Raw genomic sequence first — 17,572 nt, 5'->3', positions numbered from 1 at the left:
ACAAGTCTCCATGGCTTAACAGTGGGTGGGGGCGGGCAGTTAGGGGAAGGGTGTGGGTAGAGCAGGGAGCCCTGGAGGGGGCTAGGGCCTGGGCAATGGGACAGGCAGAATGGGTAGCAGCAGAAGCCATCGTGGCTGCTGCATGTCTGGGTTTTCAACCCACCCCTCTTCGTTCTATCTGAAAGTCCCCAGGGCCCTGTAACCTGGATGTGGGCCTAGCCTGCCCTTCCTGTTCTCTGGAGCCTTTTTGCCAACCCAACCTCTTTCCAGCCTCAGGGCCTTTGCATGGGCTGTTCACTCTGCCAAAACTCTCTTCCCTCAACCGCTTCTGGTGCTTCTGGTGGCACAGTTCCCAACTGACAACATCCCAGCAAAAATGTCACCTCCTGGGGTGGCCTCCCTTATCTCCCTCTTCATCTGCCTAGGGCTGTCCTCCATTCCCTCAGAACAGCTGTCTTTTCCTTTCATAGCATTTCCACAAAGTGTACTTAAATATTCATTTGTTCATTTACTGATTTAAGGGCCAGTGGTCACCACTGAGTCCCCTGTGCCCAGCAGCCAGGCACGCAGCAGACACCTCATAAATACTGCATCAAGGATCCCTGCACTGGCTCCCCCTGAGAAGCCAGAGACCAATGTGCCTTGTAGTCCTCCTGTGCCCCTGAAGGTGAAGGGGCCGGGACACGGCAGAGACCAGCCCAGAAGCAGCTTGGGGTAACTGCCAGCGCTATGCAGGTCCAATCCCCAAGGCCCGCCTGGGGCTGAGGTCACGTGGGCCTCGGTGGCTCTGAGAGGGGCCGGGGCCGCCCCGGGCTCCTGTGCACTGTTGGGGACGGTGACTGTTCCGAGGGCGTGATTGCCTTGTCAGGGGCACCAGGGCCCACGTTCACGTAGACCACGGGCAGCTGCACGTAGTGGTCCCCTCGCAGCGCGGCTACCACGAGTGCCACTTCCCCTGCTAGCTCTCTGAAGGTGGGTCGCGCCGTGGGGTCCGCCGCCCAGCAGTGATGCATCACAGTGTACCTACCGGGGAGAGGAAAACATTAGGGGCACGGTGCACCCCCACCCAGAGCTTCTGGGCTACCCACCTGCGGTTAGCCCCCTGGCAGGCCACAGCGGATGAGAGCAGGTGACATGGCTGATGCCTTGCCTCACCCAATTACAAGGAAGCTCCTATTATAACTGCCTGCCTTCCCACCCTGGCAGAGGTCGAACTGCCTCAGGGGTTGAGAGGCTGGGCTCCTGTGTCCTGTGACCTGGGCTCTGTGATCTTAACAAGTTCCTTAACCTCTCTGTGCCTCTGGATCCTTCTCTGATCACAGAGTTGTTGGGGCATAAAGTGAGAAGACTCCTATGAAGTTCAGAGCTTAGGGCCCAGCTCACAAGCTATCGCAGTTATCATCACAGGTCTTCCAGGAAGGAAGCCCAGGTCTGAGGAAATGGGGATTCAAAGCCCTGAGATTGTCGGGCTACTGGTTGGCATCATATGGGCTTTCCTGGTGGCTCAGGTTGTAAAGATTCTGTCCACAACACAGGAGACCTGGGTTTGATCCCTGGGTCAGGATGATACGCTGGAGAAGGGAATGGCAACCTACTCCAGTATTCTTGCATGGAGAATTTTATGGACAGAGGAGCCTGGTGGGCTACAGTCCACAGGGTTGCAAAGAGTCAGACACAACTGAGCAACTAACAGTTTCACTTTTCTTTCACTTTCTTTGGCACCATGGATCCCAAGCAGTTTCTTTGTGTTTGTCTGGTGGGTCCTAATACATGCCCCTTTATCTTGGAAATGTCATCCCTGCCCTTAATGATACTAAAAGTGCCCTACACATGTTAATCTCATATAATTCTCAGACCTCTGTGGGTGGTACTGTGATCACTCTAACTCTGCAGATGAGGAAACTGAAGCCCAGAGACAAGGGACTTCCCCTGGTTTAAAGGATGGTGGCACGGCCCCCTTCATTCTCCCTGTGGTTGCTGATGGCTCTTGACTGAGGTCCCCTCTAGGAATTGCCCTAGGCAGAAAAGAAATGCCTCCTCCAGGCTCATACACCTTCCTCCTGGACAGCTGTAAGCAGTGACTGATGTATGTCTGGTGCAAAGACCCGGGCCTCTGGGTCTCAATTTCAGAAAACTCTGAAGGGCCATCCCAATTCCAGAGATCCCAGGGGATGGACAGCAGCCTCTTTTACATCTGCATCACAGCTCTACTTCTCTGCCTACCTAGTCCTGCTTCCCTTGCCCCCAACCTAGGAAACAACCACCTGCATGTAAATCTCCATCTCAGAGTCTGTTTCAGGGAGACTGACCCGGAGGCAGAAGTTAATTTCCCTGACTTTGAAGCAGATGCATCAGTGAAATAAATAATGAAAAGCAAAAGCAAGGCAGACAGGGCTGTGAGGAAGGGTTACTTACACCCTTCTGGAACACAAACTGAGTGAGACAGGAATCATTAGCCACCTTTACCTGTGACCTGGTTCTTCCCGTTCTAACCTCAAAGACCTGAGCATGGCTAAGGCATGCGTGATGCTTATGAAGCTAAACCACCCAACAGGCATTGATGAAACACAGCTGCTGCCAGGCCTCTGGGAACAGGGAATCTGAAACTATATCCAATGAAAAACAATTTCTGATCTGGAGATGTGGAGGGGGCTTAGTGTGGGAGCTAATGGAACCTTTCCTTGAGGTTAAGTAAGTGGAAGCGATGAAAAACAGCCCCCCTTGGTGGGGATTGTGGGGAGAGGAGTGCTGGGAAATGAAATCACTGGCCTCAACCCAGACTCTGAGTTAGGAATTCTGTTACCATGGCAACCATGATCTCCTTCTAGCACCAAGCCCTGATGCTGGTGAAACCAGTCCACAGATGAGGAAACTGAGGCTCAGAGAGGGTCCCTTTCTAGGTCGACCTGAGAACGAGTCAGAAAGCCAGGCAAGAACTCTGTCTCCAGCCCCCTCCTCCCCTTCTTGTCTCTAGGTCCCAGCTCCCTCCCCATCACCATGTCCATATACTCACAGAGAATCTGGGCAATACTCAGGCTGGGGCAGGCGCCGACCCTGGGCCAGGAAGTGAGTAAGGTCGAAAGGGTCGATGTGGGGATATGGAGGGGCACCCCGCGTAAGCAGCTCCCATAACAGTACACCATAGGACCACTGTGGGAGGGGACAGGTGAAGGGACTCAACTTTCAGCTCAAATCTGGGGACAGGTGGACCCCTCCAGGTCTGCTCCCTCCCAGAGCCCGCTAGCTGGAAATGAGGGGCTCGACCCCCAAATCGGAACTGTTCTTCTATACCTCACAAGCATCTTTGCTCTGTCCCCACCCACCACCCCAGAGCCTGCCCAAAGCTGGGGCTCAGCAAGGCCTGGATTGCCTGTGAAGAGCCACCTCTTGCCCTGATACCTGCCCAGAGATGGGCAAATGGGCTGCAGGCACCGCCCAACACAGGGTTCCCTGGGTTCATCAACATCCAGAGTTGAATGGGCAAGGCCGAGTGTTTTCTGAGGCTGGGTGGACTCTGGGGCAGGTGGGCCTCACCACGTCGGACTTGGTGGTGAATCTGTAGGTCTGCAGGCTCTCCAGCGCCATCCACTTGACAGGCAGGCGAGCGTGGCGGTGCTGTTGGACACTGTAGTACTCCTTGTCTAGGACATCACGGGCCAGACCAAAGTCAGCCACCTTGACCGTGAATGACTCATCCAGCCTGGGAGGGGAGGATCACACCAGGACTGGTCATCACCAGGCCCCGAACCCATCTATCTCAGGCCCTCACAGGATTTCTGAGCCACAGCATCCCACCCAAGCCTGCACTGGGCAGACAGAAAAGTGGAGGACCAGAGAGGGAAGGACATGCCCAGGGCTATAGAGCAAGGAATGCAGCGTGGGCCTTCCCTGGGGGCGCCTTCAGCTGCACGCCCTGGTGCTCCGCCCCCTGGCTTCACTCTGGCCGCTCACATGCAGTTCCGAGCAGCCAGGTCCCGGTGCACAAACTTCTGCTCGGCCAGGTACTCCATGCCGTGGGCCACCTGCAGGCCGAAGCTGATGAGGTCCTTTACTGTGGGATTCTGGGGGTGGGTGGGGGACACAGGTGGGTCAGTAGGTGAGGGCAGAGCAGCTCCATGCCCAGCTGCTGCCCAAGCCCCCCCTCCTATCCACCCCCCAGAACCCAGGGTCAGCTAAGCACCGACTGACCCGCTGGGGTGAGCGGATGAACTGCAGCAGGTCTCCATGGCGCATGTAGGGCAGCAGCACGCGGGGCAGCCCTTCCGGGGGCAGCACAATGCCGATGAGAGCCAGCACGTTCGGGTGGTGCAGACGGCTCATGAGCAGCCCCTCGCGCAGGAAGGCCTCCACCTCCTGCACCTCTGTGATGCCTGCAGGGAGGCTGGAGTCAGGCCCAGGGTGGGGAACCCCTTGATAAGGGTCAGATGGGGAAACGGAGGAAACAAGAGTCTCCTGCTCAGGGTCACAGAGCCTAGTGGTAGCATAGCAGGGATGAGGATCCTCCCAGCCTCTGTTCCACTTACGACTCAGGGACTTGATGGCACAGTGGATTCGATTCTGGGCCTCGTCTGTGTATTCTCCATGGTAGACAACTCCAAAATGGCCTGATGAGGGAGAGATGGTGAGAGGGACCCCAGGGCCCAGAGCTCACACCACTCCCACCCACTGGCAACCAGACCTCAGAGCTCCAACTCGTGATGGCAAAGCCTGCAGCCCTCCCATACCCACTTAATCTGCACCAGAACCCACTGAAGACAGAGCTCCTATTTCACAGATGAGCAAATGGGGGCTGAGTCCTGCCCAACTGTTCCTCGAGCCCATGTCATCTCAGGACTCCATCTCTGCCCCCATTCCACCTGGTCTGGCACCCATACCTTTGCCAATGACTCGGTCAGCATGGGTGACCACCCTTTCATGGGGAATCAGTACATCCTTGACCTCAGCCAGGAGCACAGAGTCCAGGTCCCCAAGCTGGATGGATCCTTTCCGCAGCAATGGGACACGGGACCCATCCCCGCTGTCTGAGGAGGATATTCTGTGAACCTGAGTGGAGGAATCCTGGCCAGTGATAGGAGGGGCTGTGGAGGAAGAGAGGGAATGAGGGGCTGGTGGAGCAGACAGTATGGTCCCATCTTCCAGCACCTCCAGCATCTCACCAAGGCCATTTCTGTAGTCAGAGCCTGAGCGGAGCAGAGGCAGAGGCATGGCTCCAGTGGTCCGGTCCAGGGAGCCCAAGTCTTCCAGGTTCCGAGAAAGAACTGTAGACAAATGCCTGCTGGTAGCCAGCCACTCCAAGATCCCAGAGGCTGACCCAGACCCGGGAGGTGTGGGCAGACCCCCAAGGCCTGGGCAGAGAGAGGCTATGGGGGCTTGGAGACGTCATAGTTTGGGGGTGAGGGCTGGGTGAGGTTGGCAGTGTAGGGCTCACCTAGCTGCTTCCTCCGGCGGTAACCGAGGACCAGTATGGCAGCCAGCACAGCCACAAGCAGAAGCAGAGCCAGGAGGACCCCGAGGAGCGTGCTCTGGGGGACCCCTTCCAGACCTGGCCGCACTACCTTGCCCAGGATGGAGCACCCACCATCCACGCAGACCTGGGGGGCATTAGGTGGTGGCTCAGGCCCAGCCTGTAGACCGCCCCCCAACCCATGTCTCCTGAGGAGGGCCAACAGAGCTGCCTACCTGCAGTGGAGCACCATTCTTGCCAAGTTGCAGGGAGGGGGGCAGGGGGCAGACCACCACATCCCCCCGCAGCTTGTGCTGGCAGCTCTTGCCACTCACAGTCACATTCACAGCCACGCAGTCGGCCACAGCGCCCAGCCCGATGTACTGCAGAGACAGTCACGGGCGCTGGCCAGTGCGCCCCCACCCCACGCTCCTTCGGCGAGGCTGCAGCCCTACCCCCTCCACTGTGCTTACCCCTCACCCCCTACACTTACCTCAAACTTAATGGCATGCTCCTCAGGCTTCAGGGGGGCCAGGCCCTTGCTGGGTGGGTGGGGTGGAGGCAGGAAGCGAAAGCCAGGCAGTGTGAAGCCAGGGGCTCCATCCCCACGGACACTCAGGTTCCCTGTCACCCACCCTCGGCGGCCTCGGACCACGTATTCGGGCAGGCGGCACCTGTGTTGCTCCGGGAGCTGCCCCTCACACTGAGGGCCCAGGTGAGAGCAGTAAGCCCAGGTATCCTACTTTGGCCACCCCAGACCCCTGAACCCGGCGTGGGCTGGGGCTGGAACTCAGGGGACTGGTGTGGCCTTCCTCCCTCCTGGCAAGTGCACACTCAGCAGCCGCCAGCGCCCGCTCACCCTGTTCTCCACTGCCCTGACCCCATCATGGAATGACAGCGTGAGGTGCCATGCTGAAGTCAGATGCTGACCACGGATGGTGACGTGGGAGCCGCTGTGGAAGAGAGCAGGGTGGTGGGCCTCGGGGTACTCTCTGAGGCTGGACCCCTCATCCTTCAGAGACCAGAGTGTGCAAGGAGGTGACACTTACGTATAGCCACATTTGGGGCTGATGCCCAGGATGATGGGGTCTTCCCGGTAGTGGAAGTTCCAAGAGCCAGGCACCTCGGCGCCCCCTACCTGCAGGCGAATGGGAACGCTGGCAGTAGCGGCCCCAGGGGGCGTGGTGCATAAAAGCTGCCCCTCGCTGACCCTGCAGAACAGGGGGATTGGGCTCAGGGGCACCTTCCAAGTGATGGCCAGGCCCGGTTCCTCCAGGGGCTGACAGACCCCTCCCAGTTCCTCTGTCGGTCATCTCCCCCCGATCTGCCCAAACTCCATGGTCTGTTTGAAGACAGGATGGTCCCAGTAAGGCCTCCAAGAAGTCAGGGAGGAGCAGAGTCCCTACAGTGCTGGCTGCAGCCAATGGACACTATAATGGGTTCTCTCACCATCCTCAAACCACCTCTGGGCTGGAGGGAGCAACAGACACTTCTTCCTGGTTCATTCCCTCCACTGAATGACTGAGCCCTCCTCCCCTACCCTGTTGGGGATCCAAGCCCTCCCTGGTGAGGGTTCCCCTATGTGCGACCCTGTCGCCTCCCATCCCCCTTCCCACTGGCTCTTACTGTTTCAGGGGGCACTCAGTTCCATTGACCAGCACAGCCTGGCTAGTGCCAATAGACAGGCCTCGGCCTTCAAGGGTGAGGCAGGTACCTCCTGCCCGAGGGCCAAAGAAGGGTCGGACTGCTGTCAGCACTGGCTCCTAGGAGGGCATGGAGGTGGCTTAGCTTGGCATAGGAGGCCCTCCCTTCCAAACCCTTCCCTGCCCGAACTGCCCACCTGCCCAAGGACACAGACAAGGCAAGGCGGCCTCACCATGAAAGAGAAGCCTCCTAGCATGGAAGTGCCATCTATCCGGAAGTGCCTGCCCAGTGGCATGTTGGTCACAGTGAGGCTGATGTTGGCAGGCCCGGCTACCTGCGTGCTCAAGGGCTCCAGCTCACATTCAAAATCCTCTATGAAGTCCTTCCGGGGCAGTCGGCTGGGACATCAAGGGAACTCAAGGTCAGCCAGGGAGATGGGTCACATAGGCCTAGTGGCTTGCCCACCACAAATCACAGGTCTCCTCTGAGCTTAAAGATAGCCTCTATCTACCCATGCCTTAATCCTGGGTCAACAGGAACTGTCGGTGCAGGGACTAGTTTGGCCATAACTCAACAGACAGGTAAGGCACATGCAGGCTCAGAAAGGGATAGAGATGTCACCCCAGACACAAAACAAGCAGAGCTACAGCAGCTTGCCCCACGCAAGCAGAGGACAGGATCTCACAGCAAACGGGCTGCTTAGTTAGCCACATCAGGGACAGAAACAGCAGGGACCAGGTCATACCTGAGGTCTGAGTTGCCTTTCGGTAACAGTCGGCAGGGGCTTCGACCCACAGTGACCTGGTGGGTGCCTTCAGGCACCAGACCGGCAGGGTACAGGTAAAAGTTGGAGCCACATAGGGTCAGCCTTGTGCTGCCCCTTAGGGGTCCACTGCGGGGATAGAACTGAAAGGGGAGGAGAACATAGCCTGAGTCCCTCTGTGGGTCAGGACTCTCAGGCCTGTCTGCTTCCCTCTAAGTTTTCTGCCATACTCCTTGCCTGCCACACACTCTAGTCACTCTAGGTCAAGCTTGCACGCTGGGTGCTAAGTCACTTCAGTCATGTATGACTCTGTGTGACCCTATGGACTATAGCCTACCAGGCTCCTCTGTCCATGGGATTCTCCAGGCAAGAATATTGGAGTGGGTTGCCACGCTCTCCTACAGGGGCTCTTCCCAACCCAGGGACTGAACCCTCATCTCTTGCATTGGCAGGTGGGTTCCTTACTGCTAGCGCCACCTGGGAATCCCTTCAACTCTAGGTCAGCAGTCCCCAACGTTTTTTGGTACCAGGGACTGGTTTCATGAGAGACAATTTTTCCATGGACCAGGAAGAGGAGAGATGGTTTCGGGATGACTCAAGCACATTGTATTTATTGTGTACTTTATTTATAATCTAATGCTGCAGCTGATCTAACAGGAGGTACTGATCTGCAGCCCGGAGGTTGGGGACCCCTGTTCTAGGTCACATGCTAGCCCTCACTCAGTACTATTCTGTCTCAAAGTCTTTGAATGTGGCCTCCTTATACCTACTTGGGACATCCCAGGCCTGAGGAGGATCATGGTTAAGACTTGCTGACTCCCACCCCAGGCCCAGCAGGTCCCATCCCTTAACTGTGCCCTACCGGGCAAGCCATACCTCAGTAAGCTCGGGTGGGCAATAGTCCTGTTGCCAGGAGCCAGGACACTCCTTCTGCCGGCCACACATGCCCCCACACCATCCACAGCCCATGAAACGCTGTGCCCGCAGGCAGCGCCCACAGGTGAGGAAGTGGCGGCAGCCAGGGCCCCGGATCGGTACCTGGAAGACCTTGGACAGACAGGTATCTCAGGGGTGGCTGAAGGGGGAGGCTCAGCCCCCTAGAACCCTGGTCCTACTGTCAGTCAGAGTGGTGAGACCTGTGCGTCAGGGCATCCCTGGATTTGAGCAGGAGCCTGTGCTCCCAACAGCCCAGCCCCAGGCCCTACCCTGCCCACCTTACCTGGTCCCCAGAGGCAAAGAGCAGGTGGTCCCCAAGGCGTCTGACACCCCGATGCACGGGCTGCCCATTGCTGCCCAGTGAGAAGTTGGACACGTACAGCAAGTAGTTGAGGGACCTGGCCAGCTCCACCTGGGACAGGTTGGCCGTGAGCAAAACAGGGACAGGGGTCCGGGGACGAGAGGCCGCGGAGACGAGGGACCCACCTGTAGAATGCGCCCGTCGGTGGTGCCCATGTGGGCCACTGTGACGTTGTCGAGGCGCGTCACGTACAGTGCTGTGACCTCCACTGGCCCCAGCAGCCCGTTGAATAGGTCCACCCGTAAGAGGCCGCCGCTGACGAGCAGAGGGAAGTGGCGGCAGCTGATGTTGGGGCTGGAGGCCCCCAGACCAGGCTGGGGAAGGTCAAAGAAGGAGTCAGGGCTCATCTCCATGCACTGAGCCCTCTGGGCCTCTGTCAGGGACCACAGTGGCCTAAACTCCCACCCCTTGTCACCTCCCATGAGAGGAGCTGGGTTGACAGTCCTGAGTTCCTGACCAGAGTCCTCTCCCGCCCCCTGCTGGTCCTGCCCCATATTTCAACAAACTCTGTCACCTCTTGAGGCTTCAATGTCTCCACCTGCTTAAGGAACTGAACTCTGAGATTAATTGGGCGGCAAGGGCTTGGTAACATATTCCTTCTCCCTGAGACGCCAAGGATCTTCCGGCACCTCCAGCCGCTACCTGTATCTCCTTCGAGGTACAGGAGGGATAAACCAGGGCCTGAAGGCCTGGGTGCCAGGAGACACTAATTTCTCCCCTGATTTTAGCAGGAAGGTGTTTGGGGGACACCCAGTGCCCCAGGTCAGGGTTGTGGAAGCTTCTGGGAAACCAGAAGTGAGGGTATGGATGCAAGGGTATTGGAGCTGGATGCAAGGTGCAGGTAAGGCTCTATAGCCCTCGTAGCTTGGGATCCTCCCTTGCCAGGCCTAAGGGTCCTCCTCCTGACAGGAGGCCCCTGTCTGACAATGTGTGCTTAACCCAGTCCTGAGACCCCAGTACTGATTGTAAGTCTTAGAGCAAGAGCTCAGCAAATAGCTGGGCCCTGAAACTCCACGCACTGGATCTATAGCATGGGTGGGTGGGGACTAGGAGTCTGTCCCGACTGGAGGTGAGTAAAAGTCCTGATCCGAGCAGGAAGCCAGCCAGATGTTTTCTGTATGACTCAGGGACAGGTGGGGCTGTGTGCTGGAGAAGAGGTCCTACCCTAGTCAGAGGCCCTACCCTGTCTGTGTGCCCCTGGGCTCCAGGGCCTTAGCTCTGGATTCCTAGGCTTGTCTGGGGGCCCCGGCCTCCTGAAAACACTGAAGTGTCTAATATCCCATAGAGGAGGGTGGCTCCACCAGACTCAAGGCCCACCTGAACCCATGGAGGGCAGGGACCAGTTCTGAGGCCCTCAGGCTTCGTGAGGGCAGCCATAAGGAACACAGAGTGGCTTTCCTCCTAGAGGCTATGTGCCCAGTCACTGGGCAAACACAGGACAGGCTGGTTCACACACTGCCTGGGGGCCTGGCCAGACTGTGGGCAGGGCTGAAGATTAGCCCTTTTGAGCCTTGTACTGCCAAGTGGTGCCGGGTGTCTTCTGATCTCCTGACCCCTAGCCAAGTCAGAGAGAGGTCCCGAGTCCCCAGAGAGGAGGAGAGGAGGGCAGTGAGGGTTCCCTAAGCCCAGACTAGGGATTCCCACCCCTAAGGCCTTCTCAACCCAGATGGAGTCAGCTGGAGGAGGAGGCTGAAGATCCCACCCTTTGTTGTGTGTGAAGTCTCCTCCCACCACTGGGGCATCAATCAGAGCAAAAGGAGACAGCAAAGAATGTCACAGCAAGGCCAGAGCCACAGGGTAGAGAACGACTCTGAGACCAGTGACTATGGGTTAGTTCCCTGAAAGGCCACTTGTCCAAGGCCATTCCTTCATTCATTCACCCATTTTCCTTGGTTTAATCTCTTGTAAGTAGGGTGGGACTGTTTCAGTGGCCTCAAGAAGGCAGTTTTAGGTTTGTCCTCAGGGCAAAAGCATTTTAAGGGCCATCCTCTGTCTCTGTTCCAGCTCCCTAACACCATGGCTGAAGGGAACCTGCGCAGGGTCTGCCTGGAGAAGCACCTAGTTCAGCCTAGGCTGGGAGACCTCCTTCCTGGGATGAGAAGAGCCCCAACTACAGTGAAAGAAAGCCTGGGACTCTTGCATGGTGAACCAATCCAGCCAGCCCCTCCTAGGCCTTTACTCATAAGCAGATGTTTATAGTTGCTTGCACAAGACCGGGGTGAGTCTCCTGGAATCCACTAGAGCCAGGCTGCCTTCCCACTATGTCCTAATTCCTCCCCCAGTCACCCCACAGAGAGCAATCAGTGTTGAGTGGGTCCACAAAGCCTAGGGCAGGCAGGCTCCCTGACAAGCCCCCAACTTCCAACGCCCAGAAGGATCTATGGAACAGGGGTAGAGGGGGGCATTCTCTGACAACTCCTGCCCCACCCTCTTGGGAAAGCAGAGCAAAACAAGCTTCCCACAGGGAAAACGAAACTGTGTTGGTAAGTAGATGTGAGTCTGGGTGAATATGTGAGTATCTGCCTGTGGATCAGGGGTGAGGGGCTGTTTTGTGTGTGTGTCCCTAAGCGTATGAACTGGGGACAGGTAGAAAGGGACAACCACCATTGTACCCAGAGTTTGGAAGTGTGCCTGGCAGAGAAACAGTTTTGATGCAATCCAATTTTCCCATAACCAGGGAAATTACCCAAAAAAGCAAGAGGCCATGATAAGCGAGAGGGTGAAACAGGAAAAGGGTTTAGCAACAGCATCTAGCCTAGCCAGGAGATGAGATTTCAGTGTGGCGTTTGACTGACTCCCCCTAAGAAACTGGGTGGAAGAAAAAGCTTCTCCCTGCCTACCTTCCCCCTCCCAGACCCTCTCAGCGGTGGATGGGAAGTGAACATGCACTGCTCACAAGAGAGAGCTGCTTCCTTCTGCTTACCGCATTCGGGCAAAAACTGGGCAACTGGAAGAAGTTCAGCCCTCGCCGGAGGCCGGGAGGGACCAGAGGCTCACAACAGCGCTCTACGCCTTGCTCGATGAGAGTGTCCAGCAGGTGAACGGGGAACGCACAGACCACAGAGTTGGGATCTGCACCTGGGCTGCTGTCTCTGCTAGCTGAGAAGACCCCGAAGAGCACTTCCTGGCCCTCAAGGATGCTCAGCTCAGTGGCCAAATGGCCGCCCACTGGAGCAGTGTGGGCTGCCCGAAGCACCGGGTAGGGCTGCCCGCCCTCATGGGCCGTGCGTCGCCGGCGTTTAGGGGCGAAATGGCAGTCGAGGACCAGCTCTCGGTAGTCGCCCAGGTCGGTCTCGACAGCGCTGAGCCGTGCCAGGCGCGTGTGCAAGGCGCCAGGAGCGGCTGCCACGTCGGTGGGCTGTACGGTCAGGAAATAGACGAAGGCTCCGGCGTGGAAACTGTACACGTATTCGATGCGGTAGGAATCGAGGTACTCGGGCAGCACCGAGAGTGCTGCGAAGCCTGCTGCGAATCCTGAACCGTCGGCCTTGAGCCGCCGGATGGACACCGAGTGTGGGCTGAAGCTGGCGGCCACCGCCGAATCCAGTGAGGATGCCACGTACAAATAGGATGCCTGGCCCTGCTCAACCACGGTCACGAGGGTGCCCAGAGGGCTGGCCACACAGTCGGGACAGTCCTCTGGCCTATTGTGCTCTGAGAAAAGACAGACCGGTGGCGCCAGGTGCAGGGTTGTCCCGCCTGGCTCTAGCTCATGCAGGAAGCAGCGGCCACGAAGGCTGGAGCCACAGCTGATCAGTGCGGGAAGAGCCGGTTCCAACACCAGAACCTGCGCATCTGTGTCTCCCGGCGGGCCGTGGGGGCCTGGGCCACAGGCCGCACACGTCTGGCAGCCAGGGGCCCCAGCAGGGCCGGTGGCCAGGCTCTCAACTGGCTTCAGATCAGGTCCAAGCACATGCAGACGATTGCGTGTGGCCACGAACACCGCACTCCCTTCCCTGCCGCCCTCGTAGGTTGCAACGGCTTGTACCGGACCGCCGGCGGAGAAGCTGGGCACCGAATACTCCACAGCAAAGTCGCGGGAAGCAGCATACGGGATGCGCCGGCACTGCCAGGACCCGCCAGTCTCGGGCACCGCCGGCAGCGCCGGCAGCAGCAGCAGCAGTAAGAGGAAAGGTTGCAACAGCGGCGGGTGGAGCTCCATCAAGGCCCAGGTAGGGCCCGGTGGAGGTTCCCGCAGACCCGGGCCTGGCTGGGAGCAGACTCGAAGTCTGGATTGGGACCCGCGTCGAGGGTATCGATCCTGGCAGCCCTGGGGCAGCTGACCCCACCAGGACTCCTGAGATGCCCACCGCCCTCTCCTGCCCACAGGGTCCGAGCGTCTGGCGCGGGCGGACACACGCAGACAGAGAGGCCGCCTCACCTGTTGCTCTTGTTGCCGCTCCCAGCCGGAGATTAGAACAAAGTCTGCCGGAGCTACCCGGGCGCGGGGGACGGGACCAGGGCGTGGGGGCGGGGCTGTGGGCGGGGCCTGCTGGCTGGCTGGCTGGCCTAGCCCAGCCCCTCTGCCTGGCCGACTCTCCCCGCCCTCGGAAGCCTGGGTCCTACACCTACGCTTGGGCCCCTTTTCCTCAGTGGCCTGTGGGTGAGTGGGTGTGGAAAGGCCCGGAGAGACATTTAACATCTGAGCTGTCCTGTCCCGCCCCGCGACGATCGACTGGGCGGAAGTGGGAGGGGTTGCCCCAGCGGGTTTGAGGACCATTTGGTATCCTTCTCTCGGCTCCAGGATACAGCAACATCCTCAGACACTCGTTCCTGGTCAGGGCCCAGGGGACCCTCCTTGTGGGGATCAGAAGCCAGGAATGTGTGGAGAACCACAGGGGAGGTGTGAGGAGACCCCAGGAGTGGCACTATCCTTCGTGAAAGTGTTATTGAGTCGTGTCCGACTCTTTATGACTGTAGCATGCCAGGGTCCTCCGTCTGTGGGATTCTCCAGGCAAGTATACTGGAGTGGGTTGCCATTCCCTTCTGGGACTATCCCTCTGTGAACCTGCTCTGGGCTGACTGCGACAGGATGGTGGTCAAAGGCTACTGCCTTGCATCCGGCCTGCCTAGGGCAGTGGGAGTTATAAGATGGGGCCCACACTGTTGGCTGAATCTTAGAGTCAGAGGAGAAACAACTTACATGGAGGCCCAGTCCTAGCTCTGGTCTGTCTACTACTGCCTCAGTAGGTGGCAGCTGTAGGGATGGGGACAACAGAACACAAAGTGCTGGCCTTCCTTCCTGGTTCTGTTCCAGCACCTCCCTGAAATGCGGGAAACATGGGCTTTGGCTTTCAGGGCACCTCTAACCTGTTCTTTTAGCCTTGCTGGGCCTCAGGCTTTCAGTCTCTGAAATGAGGTGGTTGCCCAGAGTTCTCTCTCCAGGCTGTGATTTGTGTAGGGCGAGAGTAGGGGAGTCAACCCAGGTCTGCCCTTGCCATCTCTCAGCGTCTGCTCCTTGGGAACCACACCCCCCAACACCGGAGTGTCCTGGGGGACATCTTTAGCCTGATAGTCCCCTCAGCCAGGTGGGCCTGGACCCTGGAGAGAGAGAGAGCTTCACAGAGTGACCGTAGGTTGAGTTCTGAGTGACCTGTGAACTGTGAGTCCCAGAGATTTGTAGGGTAAGGAGTGTGGGTGAGGAGAGGAGACAGCCCAACAAGATTCAGCCTGGCCCTATGAGAACCTCCTCCACTCATCTCCAGCCTATACTCCTAGTTCCTCCTTCCAGGAACACCTTTTCCCCTTCCTTCTCTTGCAACGAACATGGCATCTCCTCCAGGAAGCCTACCAAGTCTGGATGGTGCCAAGTCCATTTTGTGGGTCCCATACACCCTGTGCTACACCTACCCCAGCACAGTTCACTCTGAATAACTTACACCCCCCTTCACCGATTCCTAATTCAGGACTCCCCTACCCCTCCAGGTTGGAGCTCCTGGAGCAACTGGTGGGAGGTGGGGAAGAGCACAGGGTGGCCACACCCAGTGCTGGAAAGATACTGCGCCTGAGGCAACATAAAAGGCACTCCCTTCTCTAATCTGAATTGCCCGGAAATGAATAGACACCTTCAGAAATTATGGCACCATTCCTGTGTTCCACAGTCAACATGTCTAAAAGGTAGTCAAACGGGACAAAACTGAAATAAAACGTTCCCTGCCTGGCACCGAGGCATGGGTTCTTAGGACCTCCATCCTGGCTCAAGATATTGGGAAAGACTTCTAGGGATTGGTAATACATTTCAAGGGCCTTCCCTGGTCACCTGTTTGGGAGGGGGGAGTGGGTGTGCAGTAGTCAACAGTTGGTTCTCTGCTGCCATCATGTGGCCAAGCTGTTGACTGCCTCCAGGCTGGCATCTCCTCTTAGGTAGCCTAGATTTTGGACAGCAGCCCTGGTTTTGGATAGAGTGCCCTTTCCTCTCTCCTCATCTGCTTGGTCTGCGGGAGGGGAGCAGGCAAGCCATGTTGGGAAAGTCAGCTAGTGGGGCCTTGCGGTGCTGAGAACAAGTGCTTTCTCAAGGTGAATTCACAAGGCCTGGCCAAGGTTCAGCTTAAGTACCTACCCGACTGCCCTTGAAAAGAGTGCTAGCCACTTTGCCCTCTGGGCTCTTGCTACCCTGTGAACGCTACCACAGAGAACTTGCACCAACCTCTTTCTCCAACCCAAAGATCATCCTGGTGGCGGCAGGGGGATCTCTCTAACCACAACATATCCAGATCACTCTGCAGCTTTAAAATATTCAATGGTTCCCCATTGCCTGAATTTTCCCTGGAGTTTGAGAACCCTGGGCCTTAAAGACTCCTCCAGCTTCACTGTAACCCAGTGAACCTGTCATACCAGTTTCTTTACCATATCAGGTTTCATGCCAGGTTCATCCCTCTGCACGTTCTTCCACTAGGTTCTTCCACTAGGAACACCTTTCCTATTTGCCTGTTGTCCCTTCCTTGCTACCCAAACAGGTAAACCCCACGGTCCTAGGTGCCTATTGTCCTAGGTATATGCACTTATCTAATTGTGACTCTCTCTTCCCACCCCCACCCAGAATAGGTGCTGAACTGCAAGAAGCTGGGAGCCCTACAGAGATCAGGGCAGCCAGCAGGGACACTGGGGGGGCTGACCGCTGACCCAAAAGAACACCAGTAGCTGTCAGAGACAGGTAGCCTGGCATCACCCTGGCCCCAGAGACAGGTTTGGTGCCCTGGCCAAAATTCATGGAAGTAATAAAAACAGGAAGCAGGCAAAAAAAAGAGATGCAGGGCATGTGCAGTGTGAGTGGCAGCCACCAAGCCTCTGGCTGCTCCATAGGTGCTTTGAGGTCTGGGCAGGTAGCCTGCTGCCTAATCCATTCTAGTATGATCTGATGTGAGGCCAAGGGGTGGGGCCAAGGGGAAGGGCTATGCTGCCATTTTCTGGGACAGTAAGTGAATCATTCCAGTGCATCTTTGGCCCATGCCACCCACACAGACACATTCTCTAGCATGGGTTTGTTTTAGTGGCAGAGTGTATTGGTCTGGCACTCAGACTGCATGAGGGTGATTCACTCTATATTCTGAAGACCATATTCCGTGGACACTATTCTCCCAAAGTATTTCTGAGGTCTCCTGCTCCCCTGGCCAATGAGATGGTTAAGCTGTGGCATAACTGGGAGAGCCTCCAGCAGGAAGGTAGAGGCTTTCTGCACTGTGCCTTGGGCTCTGTCCAGAAAAGTTCTCATGGTTGAGTGAATGGGGCTGGGCCTTCACTTCTGAGCCTCCTGAGATGTTCATGGTGACCCGTGTAGGCTGGGCCGTGCCAGGCATCAGGGTGACTGAAGAGGGCATCGGCTGTTCTTCTTAGGGCAGGATCCACTCCTACCACGAGGTCAGCTGGGTCTTCTTTCAGGTTCTCCAGCTTACTCTTGAGGCCACCTTGAGGAATGTGCTGGCTGGAGGTAGGGGAGCTGAGGTGGACAGCCTTCATGAGGAAGCCCAAGCTGGGGCAGTTTTCCCAGAGGCCTACAGCTGCAGCGAGGCTGGACTCTGACTTTGCTTGTGCTTACCACTAGGTCACCTCCCCAAGTCCCAGCCATGCCGGGGCTCAGGCCCTCCCCCTTGGCTGTCCCCGTCTCGCTTGGTGCAGCCCCTGCTGAACAACAGCAGCCCCTTGAGCAGAGCGTTGGCCAGGGCTCCCAGGTGGTTGGGTAGTCTTCCGGGGCACACAGCTGGGGATCCCACCAAGGAGTGACAGGAGAGGCACCAGGGGCTCAGACTGGGGGTGGGGTGGGGCTTCGCAGGGGGTTGGGGGGGAAAGCCATCGGGGTCCCAGAGAGCTCTCTACATGTGGCAGGACTCCAGCTGAATGAAAACAGCCCAGCCCAGGGGCAGACTCTGAGCACATATGATGCTCTGCAAGGGAGGGGAAAGAGAGGCTCAGATGTGCATGTGCTAAA

The 17,572-nt window shown here is 57.5% G+C and overlaps 1 protein-coding gene across 1 annotated transcript; it reads right to left on the bottom strand.

Moving 5' to 3' along the window:
- Positions 1-526: 526 nt before the first annotated feature.
- Positions 527-17,380, bottom strand: MST1R (macrophage stimulating 1 receptor). The gene is made up of 20 exons (XM_065933662.1): positions 12,071-17,380; positions 9,273-9,461; positions 9,070-9,198; positions 8,727-8,897; positions 7,833-7,993; positions 7,320-7,485; positions 7,070-7,206; positions 6,493-6,654; positions 6,303-6,396; positions 5,937-6,146; positions 5,680-5,826; positions 5,429-5,591; positions 5,157-5,258; positions 4,875-5,078; positions 4,524-4,604; positions 4,189-4,370; positions 3,952-4,061; positions 3,535-3,700; positions 3,014-3,150; positions 527-1,023 (listed from the first exon to the last, which is right to left on the bottom strand). The coding sequence occupies exons 1-20, from the start codon at positions 13,865-13,867 to the stop codon at positions 768-770; spliced, it is 4,764 nt and encodes a 1,587-aa protein (XP_065789734.1). The 5' UTR covers positions 13,868-17,380; the 3' UTR covers positions 527-767.
- Positions 17,381-17,572: the final 192 nt, after the last annotated feature.

Source organism: Muntiacus reevesi, chromosome 4 (genome assembly GCF_963930625.1).
Source record: "Muntiacus reevesi chromosome 4, mMunRee1.1, whole genome shotgun sequence".
Taxonomy (NCBI): Eukaryota; Metazoa; Chordata; class Mammalia; order Artiodactyla; family Cervidae; genus Muntiacus; species Muntiacus reevesi.
Note: the sequence above shows the minus strand (reverse complement) of the source record. Positions and strands in the feature narration are given on the sequence as shown.